The sequence below is a fragment of the Labeo rohita genome, chromosome 7, assembly GCF_022985175.1.
Source record: "Labeo rohita strain BAU-BD-2019 chromosome 7, IGBB_LRoh.1.0, whole genome shotgun sequence".
In the NCBI taxonomy this organism is placed as follows: Eukaryota; Metazoa; Chordata; class Actinopteri; order Cypriniformes; family Cyprinidae; genus Labeo; species Labeo rohita.
In genome coordinates, this window is record NC_066875.1 from 32,512,465 (window position 1) to 32,526,442 (window position 13,978).

A 13,978-nucleotide genomic window follows, 5' to 3' on the forward strand; every position below is an offset into this window, starting at 1 on the left:
TTTAAGAAAATGACCGATCGTTTTGCTAGGTAAGACACTTATTCCCTCGGTTGGGATCATGTAGAGCCCTTTATAGCTGCACTGAAACTGCAGTTTGGACATTTAAACTGTTGGCCACCATTGAAGTCCACTATATGGAGAAAAATCCTGGATTGTTTTCCTCAAAAAACTTTTTTTTGCAACTAAATAAAGAAAGACATGAAAATCTTGGATGACATGGGGTTGAGAAAACTATCAGGATATTTTTATTCTAGAAATTAACTTCTTCAAGCATATCCTCCTTATTCTGGACATATACTTACATGTTTATGTTTACTTATACATATGTGCAGTATGTAGCTGTGATCGTCAACTTTAAACTGTTGAGCACCTCAGTAACATTCAGAGAGGAGCCTGGCGTTCCAGAGATCCTCAAAGTGCAAATGATTGACCTCAGTACGTCCATCTCACAAAGACCAGGAGCACAGGCCATCAGGTATGTACAGTACACATTTATATATAGGAAAAACCTATAGCATTGACCAACAAATATATTTAGAGCCATATTTAAAATATATGCTTCAGTTGTGGGAAATATGTGTGTTATGTAGGGTGGAGGCTAAGCTGGAGCACTGGTATGTGACTGGTCTGCAGCAGCAGGGTGAAGTGCCATCTCTCATAGCGTCACTCGGAGACACAGACTCCTCCTTGCTTAGTGTGCTCTTTGAGCTCAATCCAGAAGACAGCACTGCTGACCAGCTCCTCAGAGTCCACTCACAGCCTGTAGAGATCATCTATGATGCCGTAAGAAACACACAAACAAACTGTAATTCTACCTTGATAAAGAACAACCCAGTAAATTATTCTTGGTAAGCCTTTCTCGGCAAGCTTGTAAAAAAAATGAGCTGCTCAGATTTTGCTCCCCCTGTGACGTCGAAATGGTATCTTATATTTTTACCGCACATTTGCACCTACAGCACCACTGGAGTTGTCAAAAGGTACCGGGTTCGGTACTTTCGGTACTGAAATTTTAAAAACATCCATTTCCCCCTCACATTTAAGCGCTGTTGAGCAGATTTTTAAACATTGCTGATTGGCCATAGTGTTCATAGTGTTCGTTTTAAAGCCGTCAGTGGATCCCTAAAACATCTGCACATAGACGGATCCGCCGACAGACGCTGCTTTCAAACGCTCCTGTTGCGTTTATGTGTGAGCGCTCGGTGAGGAGCGTGAAGCGCTTATCATTGTAGCCAGTCACAGTCATGTCTGTTGAGCACGTGAACATTATGGCCAATCAGCGATGTTTAAAAATCGCCTCAACAGCGCTCAAATGTGAGCGGGAAATTGACGTTTTTAAAATTTCAGCGCCGAAAGTACCGAACCTTGTACCTTTTAACAACTCTAAGCATTACCATTGTGTTTTCACAAGTGACAACGGTGTACCAGTCCGCTTTCTGTGCGCGTGCTTCGGCTGTGTGCGCTCAGAAAACCCTGTATCAGAAGTTTAAACTAATATGTTTTAAAGCACATAATTTCAGTATGATAGACATGATAATCAAAACCAAACAGCCGAATATCTGACGTACAAGCTTTAAAAGCTGGAAAAAGGGGCGGGGAGCAGCAGCTCATTTGTGTTTAAAGAGACATGCATGAAAACAGCATGTTTCTGCTCCCACTCAAAATAGGCATTTTCAAAATTATGTCATAAATGATCTGGGGGGTATTTTAAGCTGAAACTTCACAGAGACGTTTAGGGGACACCTGAGACTTATGTTATATATTGTAAAAAGGGGCATTTAATATGTAAATATTTAGACACTTAGACTAAAAACTGCTCCAAAATACTGTTTGTTTGTCTGATCTGCAGATGACTGTCATCGGCATCACAGAATTCTTTAAGACGGGAAAAGGAGTTGATCTGGAGGTCATCACCTCGGCCACACTCAGCAAACTGGAGGAGATCAAAGAGAAGACAGCTACTGGTAACCCTCTCCTCATTTCCCTTCATCTCCACAGAGATATGGTCACACTGAGAAAGCGTATGTCAGTAGTCATCTGTAACATGTTCCCTTTGTCTTTATCTGAACCCAGGCTTGTCTCACATTATTGAGACACGTAAGGTGCTGGACTTGAGGATTGATCTAAAACCCTCCTACCTGCTGCTGCCCAAGTCTGGATTCTATGATGGCAAATCAGACCTCATGATTGTTGATTTTGGTTACCTGCAGGTGAGGGAGAAAAGTAAAAACATATTTAAGAGAGAACTGTTTCTTTCAAAAATATCTGACTGTAAATATATGTGTGCTTGTGTAGTTGAACAGCGTAGATCAGGGCAGCCATCAGCAGGTGTCTGCCAGTTTCTCATCACTAGAGGAAATCATGGATAGAGCATATGAAAGATATTCCTTGGAGCTTCGCAGTGTCCAGATACTCTACAGCAAATCAGGTAAAAAACATGCAACTAAAATTGCTTATGTAATTGCAACTTTATTGCCACTTTTAAACTGTGGCTCTTTTTGAAGGAGAACAATGGAAAAACGCTCGTCTTAAAGGCCTCACCCATCAGCACATCCTGCAGCCGATGGACTTCACACTTCAACTCGCTAAATGTATGGTGGACAAAGACTCCCGTATGCCCAGGTTAGCGCTCACTCTCTATGTCATCGCTTTTATAATCCTCATACATGCGCTGAAGTCTGTTCATTTTCAGGTTCAAAGTATCAGGTGAGCTGCCGTTACTTCATGTGAAGATTTCTGATCAGAAGATCCAGGGCGTTCTGGAGCTGGTGAACAGTATTCCTCTCCCTCAGACTACCTCAACAGCCCCTAGCACTCCTACAGAAAAGGTCAGAAAACACATTGAAACTCTTCAAATGAAAAAACAGTCTCTCTGTATTGGCTGGTGTGTTGCTTCCTCTCACTCTTAATATGTCATGACTTATGAATGCTAGTTTCCTGGTAGGATGCCACAGGTATTTGATACTGTTGTCGCTGCTGTTGTTTGTTTTTTGAATGCCATGAATATTTCAAGCCTGTTAAACCAATTGCAGTGTACTTGTTGATTTCGTAGTCACATGCTAAGTGCTGCTTGCTTTTATATTTAGTTCCTGAAGTTGCTCTGTGAGCGTGATAGTGCAGTGTCAGTCTACACAGATTACACAACTCAGGAAGGACATTATCCACAATCAGCATCGCTGTCTCTCTGCCAAATGAGCCTTGTGCTGTATCTTATTAGAAAACTTGCTGCCTCAGCAAGCAAGAAAAAGCCCTTGCTATTTTACTTTGCGAAGCAAATGTTGAAGGATGTTCTAGATATCATTAACTAGAATGAAATAAATTACATTTCAAAATATATTAAAATAAAAAACATTATTTTAAATTGGTATAATATTTTAACATTCTTACAGTTTTTACTGTATTTTTGATCAAATACATTACTCAGATCACATGATCCTTCAGAAATCATTCTAATATTCTGATTTGCTACTGAAAATACATTATTATTAATATGTTGGAAACAGCTGAGGAGAATTTTTTAGGTTTCTTTGATAAATAGAAAGTTCAGAAGAACAGCGTTTATCTGAATGGTATAGTTTATAATGTTACTGAAGTTTTTTTTTTATTTCAGATAAATGCTCATCTTTAAATCTTTCTGTTTATCAGAGAATCCTGAAAAAATGTACTCAGCTGTTTTAAATATTGATAATAATAATGTTTCTTAAATCACCATATTAGAATGATTTCTGAAGGATGATGTGACACTGAAGGCTGGAGTAACGATGCTGAAAATTTAGGTTTGATCACAGAAATAATTTACATTTTAAAATATATTCAAATAGAAAAGAGTTATTTTAAATGGTAAAAGTATTTCTAAAGTTTACGGTTTTTGCTGTACTTTGGATCAAATAAATGGAGGCTTGATGAGCAGAAATAACTTATTTAAAAAACATTAAAAACTGTCTGGTTGTGTATATACATAGAAAAATATACAATACCATTTGAAACTTTGTGGTCAGTAAGATTTTGTTTTAAGAAATTATTTTAATGAATAATAGCTGAGTACTTTTATTCAGTAAAGCTGTATTACATTAATAAAAATGACTATAAAGACATTTATAATGTTACAAAAAGTTTAAAATGTAAAGAAATGTTGTCTTTTGAACTTTCAGTTTCCACAAAAATATATAATAATAACACTGATAATAACAAGAAATGTTTCTTGGCACTACATCAGAATGATTATTAGAGTAATCTAATTATTAGATTTTTATGATTATTATAAAGATTTCTGAAGGATCATGTGACACCGAGGACTGGAGTAATTGCTGCTGAAATTTCAGCTTTACCATCACAGAAATAAATTACATTTCAAAATGTATTAAAATAAAAAACATTATTTTAAATTGTTATAATATTTTAACATTCTTACAGTTTTTACTGTATTTTTGATCAAATAAATGCAGACTTGCATAGCATAATAGACGTCTTTCAAAAATGTTTTATATAAAATATTTTTGGTCAGTAATGAAATTTGTTTAAAATTTCATTTCAAAATACTTTCACCTTAAAATGTTTTTTTTTTGTTCTTACAAAAATGTTACCTGTTGACTGCAACATGTTATGTTTACTGCAACCAAACCAATAAGACTGTAGCATAATCAGCTTCCTTTAACACATTTTTCCATGTTTAAATCAATTATACAGATTTTCATTAGATTTTCAATATTCAGTATAATAGAAGAAATGTTGGTTAGTTTAATGTTGGTTGGGAGTCTGACCTTTCTACACATGTACAGGAAGTAAACAGAGTGAGAAAATGAGATTTTGTTTATTTATAATTTCCTGTTGTTTGTATAATAATAATAATGATGATATTCTTATGAAGGTTTTGGGGATGCCGCTGTCTGATGCCAGGCCAAAGGTCTTGGGTTTAGACCCCACAGTTCTATCCTATACTGTTGAGTCAGGTCAGAATTCATCTAGACCCTTGTTTTCAATTGACTTTATTCATTATACAAATTTTCTCACTGTTGATGTTGTGCATGTGTGTTCAGACACTGATGAAGACATCAGTGAGAAGTCTACAGATGAAGACTCTCTCAGATCAACCTTAGAAGAGCTAACTGAAGTGCAGTTTCAGTTTGAAGTCAAAGCGGTACGTTCCTCTTCATCACTTCTTCATTCACACCATGACACATTTGTCGTCAGTGGGCGTAAGAGCCTCATATTTCATAAAAAACCCATTCAGCATTCCATCAGTTGATGACAATTATTTTGTGTATGATTCCTGTTCATGTTTGTGTTGACCATTGTGTGTTTCAGTCTGAAGTGATGTATATGTGTCTATATATATATATATATGTGTGTGTGTGTGTGTGTGTGTGTGTAGGTGTTGTTGGAGCTTACCAGGCAGGCCGCTCAGGAGGATGTCATATTGGCTCTCAATGTGTCTCAACTGGGTGCCGAAGGCAAAATACGAACCTTCGATCTCACCGTCACATCTTACCTGCGCAAAGTAAGCCTGGACTACTGCGAGATAAAAGGTACAGGCGCACACAAAGCTTGATCAAGCTTTTGTTGTTTGAAGTACTTCATGTTGGTTCAGGGATGCCGTTGCTCTCATTCTTGCGTGTGTGTGTGTGTGTTTCAGATTCGCAAAATATGCCACTTCATCTAATCACCTCTTCAGACAAGCATGGCTCTGATCTATTGAAAGTGGAGTACATCAAAGTAAACATGAACATTTTGCTTATCAAACAATCTAAAAAAGGACTCTCTCAAACAGGTTGTTTTAGCTGAGTGGTTTAATTTGTGCTGGTCTTTTCTGTGTCCTTTAGGCTGATGTGAATGGGCCCAGCTTTCACACCTTATTTAATAATACAGAACAGACACTGAAGGTATGTTTAAGTTTACGGTTCCAAATAATTGAATGGTACAATCTTAGCATTTTTGTATATATTTGTTGCTCATTTGTTTAATATATTTATTTATTCATTTAATATTTTAAATATATTTATTGAATCATTTTTTAATTAATCTACTGTTTTTAAAATAAAAATATATTTTTGGTGAAATAAATTTGAAAAAAAAAAAGTGGAAATATGTAACAAAATATATACATTGCCGCTCAAACGTTTTGGATCATTGAGACTTGTAATTTTTTAAAAGACATCTCTTATAGTGTTTTTTATTTTAATATACTTTAAAATATAATTTATTCCTGTGATGCAAGGCTGAATTTTCAAGTGTCACATGATCCTTCAGAAATCATTCTAATAGGCTGATTTATTATCAATGTTGAAACAGTTGTGCTTTTTTTCAGGATTCTTTGATCAATAAAACGTTAAAAAGAACATCATTTATTTAAAATAGAAAGGTTTTCTAACAATACACACTACTGTTCAAAAGGGGTCAAAAAAGTTTTTTTTTTTTTGTTTTTTTTTTTTAAGAAATTAATACTTTTATTCACCAAGGATGTGTTAAATTATCCAAAAGTGATAGCATAGATTTACATTGTTAGAAAAGATTTATATTTTGAATAAATTCTGTTTTTTTAATCCTGAAAAAAATCCTGATCCTGATCACTGATCATTTTAATAATAAATCAACATATTAGAATGATTTCTGTAAGATCATGTCACACTTAAGACTGAAGTAACAGCTGATGAAAATTTAGCTTTGCATCACAGAAAAAAAAAAAAAAGTATTATTTTATATTGTAATAACATTTTGCAGTATTATTGTTTTTTTCTGTATTTTTGATCAAATAAATGCAGCCTTGATGAACATGAGACTTTTTTAAAAAACATTACAAAGTCTTACTGGTCCCAAACCTTTGAGCAGTGTACACTATTAGTAATTTTCATTTAATTTTTTAATTTAATTTATTTTTATATTTAGAAAACATAACTTTAATCTTTCATAAGTTATTGATTGACATTATTTCACAGGTGGAGTTTTCTTCATTGGACTTCCTGTTACACACTAAAGCTTTGCTGTCTACCATCAACTACATGAATTCAGCAATACCACAAGATCTCACAGCTTCAAAAGACAGAGAAACCAAGAGACGAGCTGAGAGAGCAGCAGCAGGGAAGACAGGTGTGAAAAACACATACACATCCTGTGTTGAAAATGTGTGAATACAAATGTGTTTTGATTGTTGTCAAATTGTTAGGTAGACCCTGAATATTTCTCATGCATCCATGTTGTCTGTGTCTCTGCTTTGTAGGTTTTTTCTTGGGTAACTAATGTTTTTTTTCTTGACCTTTGCACTGGTCTTGACGTGCCATGTACTAACAGGGTCTGAAACAGTATCTGTTTTGCTTGTGTTAAAGCATGTTGCAGACAATACTGTTTTCAGATTGTCACATTATGTATTGTTTGAGTGTTTTAACTGTGTCTATGTTTTGTTAGTTTCTAAGGGTTCAAAGGACTCTGGTGTTGTGAACTTTAAGCTGTCCGCCGTACTTGGGTCTTTCAGAGTGGCTGTTTGCGATGACAGAAGCAACATTGCTGACATCCGGGTTCAAGGTATTGTCTGTCCTTCAAAGTCAGCATATCTTAAAATAATCACACTGTATTACATATAAATCTTCTACAAGTTAACCAAACATTTTCATTTTATTTATGTCAGGCATTGATGCATCTGTGGTGGTCCAGGCCAAAGAAACAGATGTTTTTGCCCGTCTGCGTGACATTGTGGTTCTTGATGTGGACCCTAAGACTATCCATAAGAAGGTGAGAGATCAATCACATTGTTTTTGGTATGTTTGCAATTGGCAGTGTTTTGTGCTCAAGTCCTATTTTTGTGAATGCCACCAGGCGGTGTCAATCGTTGGAGAAGAGGTGTTCAGCTTCAAGTTGACCTTGTATCCCGGTGCCACTGAAGGTGAAGGCTACACTGACACCTCCAAAGTGGATGGGAAAGTTATCCTGAGACTTGGCTGTATCCAGATCGTCTACCTGCACAAGTTCCTTATGTCTTTATTGGTAAGAATTCTTGTAAATCCACTTACCTGTCATGTCATATTTATATTCATATTCTGTCTGTATTACACAGTCATCTAAAATTTATACCAGAAGAAAAAAGTCACTTATTGGTAATCGCAAAACAAACTACAAACATGGACAGAGTTTTAAAAATCAGTATTTCTCAGTGTCTGTATTTTATTTGTGTTTTGTCTGGATGTTTATGTCTGTCCCCTTCTTTTTTTTTTTTTCTTTTTTTTTTTTTTTTGTCCAGCATCTTTTCCCCCCCCCTCATAGTTTTTGTTAACTGTGTCTTCCTCTTTTCAGGACTCTTTTAGCTATCAGTACCCCTCTGCTGATGAGGTACAGGCTTGGGCATGCAGCATTAAAGTCTTTTGCTTTGCAGCTTTTCTTCAAACGCACCTCTGCACACTGAAATATGTTCTCACCCCATTAAACTCAGCTGGATTTGTTGCATATGCAGTTAAACCTTTAATTTTCAAGTAATATGGAAACATTAATCCAGGTTAACAACATTCACAGTGATGTTTATGACTGCCTTTGGTTTATTTCTAGTGCAGTGGTTCTTAACCAGGTTTCCAGGACCCACTAGGGGAAAAAATATAAAATGTTGTATAGATGTATAAAAACAAAAAAGAGCTATGCAAGAAAAATGACTTCTTACAAGACATTAAATTAAATTAAAATGTTTTAAAAAAAAAGTTAAACATTAAAACAAGCAGCTTTGTCATTATCACACCGTAAATACAAAAAAAAATCTCTGCCTTATGTGGAGGCCTCATAGGAATAGTTCACCTAAAATGAAAATTCTGTCATTACTCACCATCATCTCGTTCCAAACCCGTAAACACTTTGTTCATCTTGGGAACACAAATTAAGATATTTTTGATGAAATCCAAGAGCTTTCTGACCCTGCGTAGACAGCAACACAACTACCATGTTTAAGGCCCAGAAAGGTTGTAAGAACATCGATAAAATAGTCCATGTGACATCAGTGGTTCGAACGTAATTTCATGAAGCTACGAGAATGCTTTTTGTACACAAAGCAAACAGAAAACTTGAACCACTGATGTCACATGGACTATTTTAATGATGTCCTTGCTGCCTTTCTGAAAGCTTTCGTCAAAACTATCTTAATTTGTGTTCTGAAGATAAACGAAGGTTTTGTGGGTTTGGAATGGCATGAGGATGAGTAATTAATACCAGAATTTTCATTTTGGGTGAACTACCCCTTTAAGATATTGTATTAGACAATGGGGTGAGGGGTGGCTTGGGGGGGTTAAGGACCACTGTTCTAGAGGTAGGTTAATACTAATAATTAATACTGGTGAAAAAAGAAAGAAAGAAAAATATTCATATAGATTATGAAAACTAAAAAAGAAATATAACTCTGCTGCATATTCATGAACATGTCATTAGATTCAAACTAAACAGAAGCAGTCTTGAAGTTTATGGTCACTAATATTGTCAATAATATTTAAATATTGCTTACATTACATCTATATGCACCACTGATATATGTGACCCTGCAATAGCCAAAAATACATTACATGGGTCAATATTATTGATTTTTCTTTTATGACAAAAATCATTAGGATATTAAGATCATGTTCCATGAAGATATTTTGTACATTTTCTACCATAAATATATAAAAACTTAATTTTTGATTAGTAATATGCATTGCTAAGAACTTCATTTGGTCAATTTTAAAGGCGATTTTCTCAATATTTTGATTTGTTTGCACCCTCAGATTCCAGATTTTTAAATAGTTGCATCGCAGCCAAATATTGTCCTGTTGTAACAAACCATACATCAATGGAAAGCTTATTTATTCAGTATCAGTCTCAGTTTCATGACTTACGATGTTTTTTATTTAAGGTATGACTTTTTTTTAGCAAATTTGGTAGTTTATAGAACCACAAGAAAGATTGCACCTATACTTGATATTTATTCATTGCATTTTAGAATTTCTGCACTGCTAGTGGCATCAAATAGAATTAAATAGATCCCGTCCAAGTGTTTTTTCAAACAGTGGATACCACCAACTTTTATTTTTCAGAAAGAGGTAAAAAATGTTGAGTCGGTGTTGCTAAACAGATTACAATTCTTTTTGCTGTTGCTAATGTTGCAGAAATTGCAAACTGCAGCTTTTAAAGCTGTTTTCTCTTAGATGGATGTCTTGAGTATGTTAGCTTTCAGTAATGAATTTCAATAGTGAGATATTACTGTTCTAACTGTGAGGCACTAAGGCACCGAATATTTCAATGACTTGATTGCGAATGTTTGGATTTGCATGTGTGCTTGCGTCTCATACTATATATTGTAGAAAGTAGAAATCACTGAAATATGAGATTTGGAATTTCGCACGATATGGATGCCTTGATTTTTACCAGTTCTAACTCACAAAACGTTCACTCCAGCACTGCTTTTTCCACCCTTGCTGAATTTGCAGCTTTTCGTTGTAAATTCGGCTTTCAGGCGTTTTAAAATAGAAGAATAACTCTGCATGAATTTCCCTACTGTGGATCCCAGGCTGTTACATTAAAAATCTTCCCTCACTTCTACTAAACTGCCAATGTCAAGTCACACAAAGCTGTAACTAACTGTTGGTTGTCTTCCATAGATGTTTGTGGATAACTTCCAGACAGCTAAAGAGGCTCTCACTGCCGCCACGGCTCAGGCTGCGGAGAAAGCAGCTTCCAGTGTGAGGGATTTCGCTCAGAAGAGTTTTAGACTTGCCATGGACATCAGACTGAAGGCCCCCCTTATCATAATCCCTCAGTCCTCCACATCCCATAATGCATTTGTGGTTGACTTGGGTCTCATCACTGTGGGAAACAGCTTCTCACTGCTGGCAGCTGAGGGCTTCCCATTGCCTGCAGTTTTGGAGACCATGGACGTAAAACTCACACAGCTCAAACTATCTAGGTAGGTTTTACTATTACTTATGGTGTTATAGTATATTAATATTTTAAACTAACTTTTATTTTTATATTTTTGGTTTTCATTTTAATTTTTGGTTTACGTTGTATACTTAAGAAATCTTGCTTAAGTATTATGTTTTGAGATTTTGTAATTGTATTATTATTTTTTCAATATATTTCAATTCAGATGTATTTTTATTTCAGTTTTAGCTTTAGTCATTTTAGTACTTCAGCTTACTTTCTATTAGTTTCCAATGCAACATTTGTAACTTCATTTTTTATGTGATATTTATGTTCTTTTTTTTCAGCTTTATTTCGGTTAATAGTCTTCTGCCTGTTTGGTGCTAAACAATGATTTAGAGGTGGCTCCTAACTTTCTATGATTCATTTATTTGACCTTCTTTCTTCAGGACTGTTCTGAAGCATGACGCTGCTCATCTAGATGTTGAGATTCTGGAGCCCATAAATCTGGAGCTTTTAGTCAAGCGTAATTTGGCTGCCACTTGGTACAGCAAAATTCCTGGAATGGAGGTCAATGGAGTGCTTATGTCAATGAACGTGAGTTTCTCATGAAGTGAAAGTGTTTAATGTAAAATCCTAAATGGAACCCAAACATGATTTCCAGAAGAGAAAACTAAAGATTTGTATTTTTCTGGCTTCTGTAGATGGCTCTTGGCCAGGAGGATGTTGGGGTTCTCATGAGGATTCTAGCAGAGAACATTGGAGAGGGAAGCAAGGCTGCTGTGGTGGAGAGAACAAAAGCTTCTGCTAAAGGTATGAAAAGGTTTAACTTGTCAGTAAACTTGTCCAGTAAAGCTTGTCTTTAAGGGCTTCGTTTTGCCCTCTCTTCCTCTGCAGATGAAGCTGTAGATGAAGGACTGATAGAGACACTTCCTGTGGGGACAGAGAGTCAACCTGCATTGACCAATGGTGCTTTCACTGAGAATGTTGTCAGTGTGCTCCTCAATTTTGAAATCAAGGAGGTAATTAAGCTCTCTTAAACACATAGTTCACTCAACAATGAAAATTCTGTCATTAATTACTCAAACTCATGTCGTTCCAAACCTTGTAAGACCTTTGTTCATCAGATATTTTTTATGAAATCCGAGAGCTTTATGACCCTGCATTAGACAGCCACGCTACTATCTACAGCCACAACTATCCACGCAACTATCAATGTTCAAGGCCCAGAAACATAGTAAGGACATTGATAAAATTGTCCATGTGACATCAGTGGTTCAACCGTAATATTATGAAGCTACGAGAATACTTTTTGTGCACAAAGAAAACAAAAATAACCACTTCATTCAACAATTTTTTTCTCTTCCCTGTCAGTCTTCGACATGTTCACGAGAATATCCCGACGCATGTCTGACGGAGCTGTCTGACGCAGAACCCGCGTGCATTGTGGTACTCTTGTGAACATGAAGCAGAGACTGAAAAAGTCATTAGTCTTTCAAAGTCAAAGTCTTTCTTTGTGCACAAAAAGTTTTCTTGTAGCTTCATAAAATGAAGGTTGAACCACTGAAGTCCATTGGACTATTTTAATGTTGTCCTTGCAATCTTTCTGGGCCTTGAACGCAGTAGTTACGTTGCTGTCTATAGAGGGTCAGAAAGCTCTCGGATTTCAACAAAAATATCTTCATTTGTGTTCCGAAGATGAACCAAGGGCTAGCAAGTTTGAAACAAAATGAGGGTGAGTAATTAAATGATAGATTTTTGATTCTGGGTTAACTATCCCTTTAAGTTCTTATTTTCGGTTGTCCTACAGTCATAACTCCAGATTTGCTGACTAGGAATCTGGAGTGGACTAAGAATCCTGTATCTTTCTCTTTAGGTTATGCTGAAGCTTAAAAAGTCCAAAAATGGGAAAGAGTGTCCCTTTTTGGTTCTCCATGCAGCTCAGCTTGGAATCAACACTAAAGTTCGAAAATATGACATGGAGGCCACGACATACATCAAAACCATCTCCATGAAGTGCCTAGAGTTCCTTGGTTTGTAGCGCTTGGTTTTGAAACTTCACAGTACAAAGCAACTCAATTTCATAACAAAAAAAAGTGTTTTTCCCCCCTAAAATTTCATTAATTTGACATTTTTTTCTGTAGATTCAAATCAAGAACCACTCTGTATAATCAGTTCCTCAGCAGAATCAGGAGCAGATCTTCTTGAAGTCAAGTATTTTAAGGTAGCTAAAGTATTTCTTTATGAATTACACTAATATGAGTGCATAATTCCAATAATTGCATCAGCCTATAAGCACTATTTAGAAAACTTTCTATACAGAGATTTTTTAAAAAATCCTCTTATAGTGTTAAGTGACTAGTGACTTAAGTTGATTAGTGGCAGGACATTTCATGTCTACGCAGGCTTCAGATCTCCAGCTCTCTATAGATTCTCCATTATTAATCCTAGAATTACAGCATAAACTTTTCACTAAGATGTAGCAGGTGTTGAGAGCTTCCAGGACCCATGAACGCAGATCTTAACCTTGTTTGATTCCTGTCTTTGTAGGCTGATCGAAATGGGCCTAACTTTGCAAGCCTTTACCAGAACACTGAGCAGAAGATCAATGTAAGCATCTGTAAATAATGTTAAATAATTTACAGTTTAGGGAATTGAGATGTAAACCTCAAAAGAACATCGTATTGAAGGGTTTAACGTGCCTGTGTGTGTTTTTAGGTGGTGTTCTCCTCTTTAGACTTGATGCTGCATACTGAGGCTCTCCTCTCTACCATGGACTTCCTGTCTGCTGCCCTGTCCGACAGCAGTCTGCCCTCACCTGAGAGAGAGAGCAAAAAGAGTGACGATATGAGAACTACCTCAGCTAAATCCAGTAAACACACACACACAAACACGTATAGTCACTGACAAACATGGAATATTTTGTGTCTGTATTAATCAAGAAGTAATGAAGGACTGTTCTTGTCTCAGCTGCACTAAGCTCTCCCTCTGATGGGGACGTCATTGACCTGATGGTGAACATGCAGCTCGGAGCATTTAATGTGTTGGTTTGTGACCAGAAGAGCAACATGGCAGACATTAAGATTCAGGGTGAAAATGCATTCCTATATTGAAGATGTAT

General features: G+C 36.1%; 1 protein-coding gene across 1 annotated transcript in view; it reads left to right on the top strand.

The window, feature by feature from the left end:
- The window catches only part of vps13c (vacuolar protein sorting 13 homolog C), a gene marked incomplete at its 3' end in the record, with an annotated part of 47,685 nt that overhangs the window by 17,279 nt on the left and 16,428 nt on the right, over positions 1 to 13,978 (top strand). The window contains exons 19-44 of the mRNA XM_051114073.1: positions 333 to 475; positions 591 to 783; positions 1,847 to 1,961; positions 2,071 to 2,207; positions 2,293 to 2,425; positions 2,502 to 2,619; positions 2,690 to 2,825; positions 4,865 to 4,946; positions 5,034 to 5,134; positions 5,369 to 5,522; positions 5,630 to 5,709; positions 5,817 to 5,876; positions 6,930 to 7,080; positions 7,396 to 7,512; positions 7,616 to 7,719; positions 7,804 to 7,971; positions 8,278 to 8,313; positions 10,596 to 10,900; positions 11,307 to 11,454; positions 11,562 to 11,670; positions 11,755 to 11,879; positions 12,734 to 12,890; positions 13,002 to 13,081; positions 13,408 to 13,467; positions 13,576 to 13,729; positions 13,828 to 13,947. Coding sequence (XP_050970030.1) covers positions 333 to 475; positions 591 to 783; positions 1,847 to 1,961; positions 2,071 to 2,207; positions 2,293 to 2,425; positions 2,502 to 2,619; positions 2,690 to 2,825; positions 4,865 to 4,946; positions 5,034 to 5,134; positions 5,369 to 5,522; positions 5,630 to 5,709; positions 5,817 to 5,876; positions 6,930 to 7,080; positions 7,396 to 7,512; positions 7,616 to 7,719; positions 7,804 to 7,971; positions 8,278 to 8,313; positions 10,596 to 10,900; positions 11,307 to 11,454; positions 11,562 to 11,670; positions 11,755 to 11,879; positions 12,734 to 12,890; positions 13,002 to 13,081; positions 13,408 to 13,467; positions 13,576 to 13,729; positions 13,828 to 13,947 — 3,286 coding nt within the window. The remainder of the gene's footprint in view (positions 1 to 332; positions 476 to 590; positions 784 to 1,846; positions 1,962 to 2,070; positions 2,208 to 2,292; positions 2,426 to 2,501; positions 2,620 to 2,689; positions 2,826 to 4,864; positions 4,947 to 5,033; positions 5,135 to 5,368; positions 5,523 to 5,629; positions 5,710 to 5,816; positions 5,877 to 6,929; positions 7,081 to 7,395; positions 7,513 to 7,615; positions 7,720 to 7,803; positions 7,972 to 8,277; positions 8,314 to 10,595; positions 10,901 to 11,306; positions 11,455 to 11,561; positions 11,671 to 11,754; positions 11,880 to 12,733; positions 12,891 to 13,001; positions 13,082 to 13,407; positions 13,468 to 13,575; positions 13,730 to 13,827; positions 13,948 to 13,978) is intronic.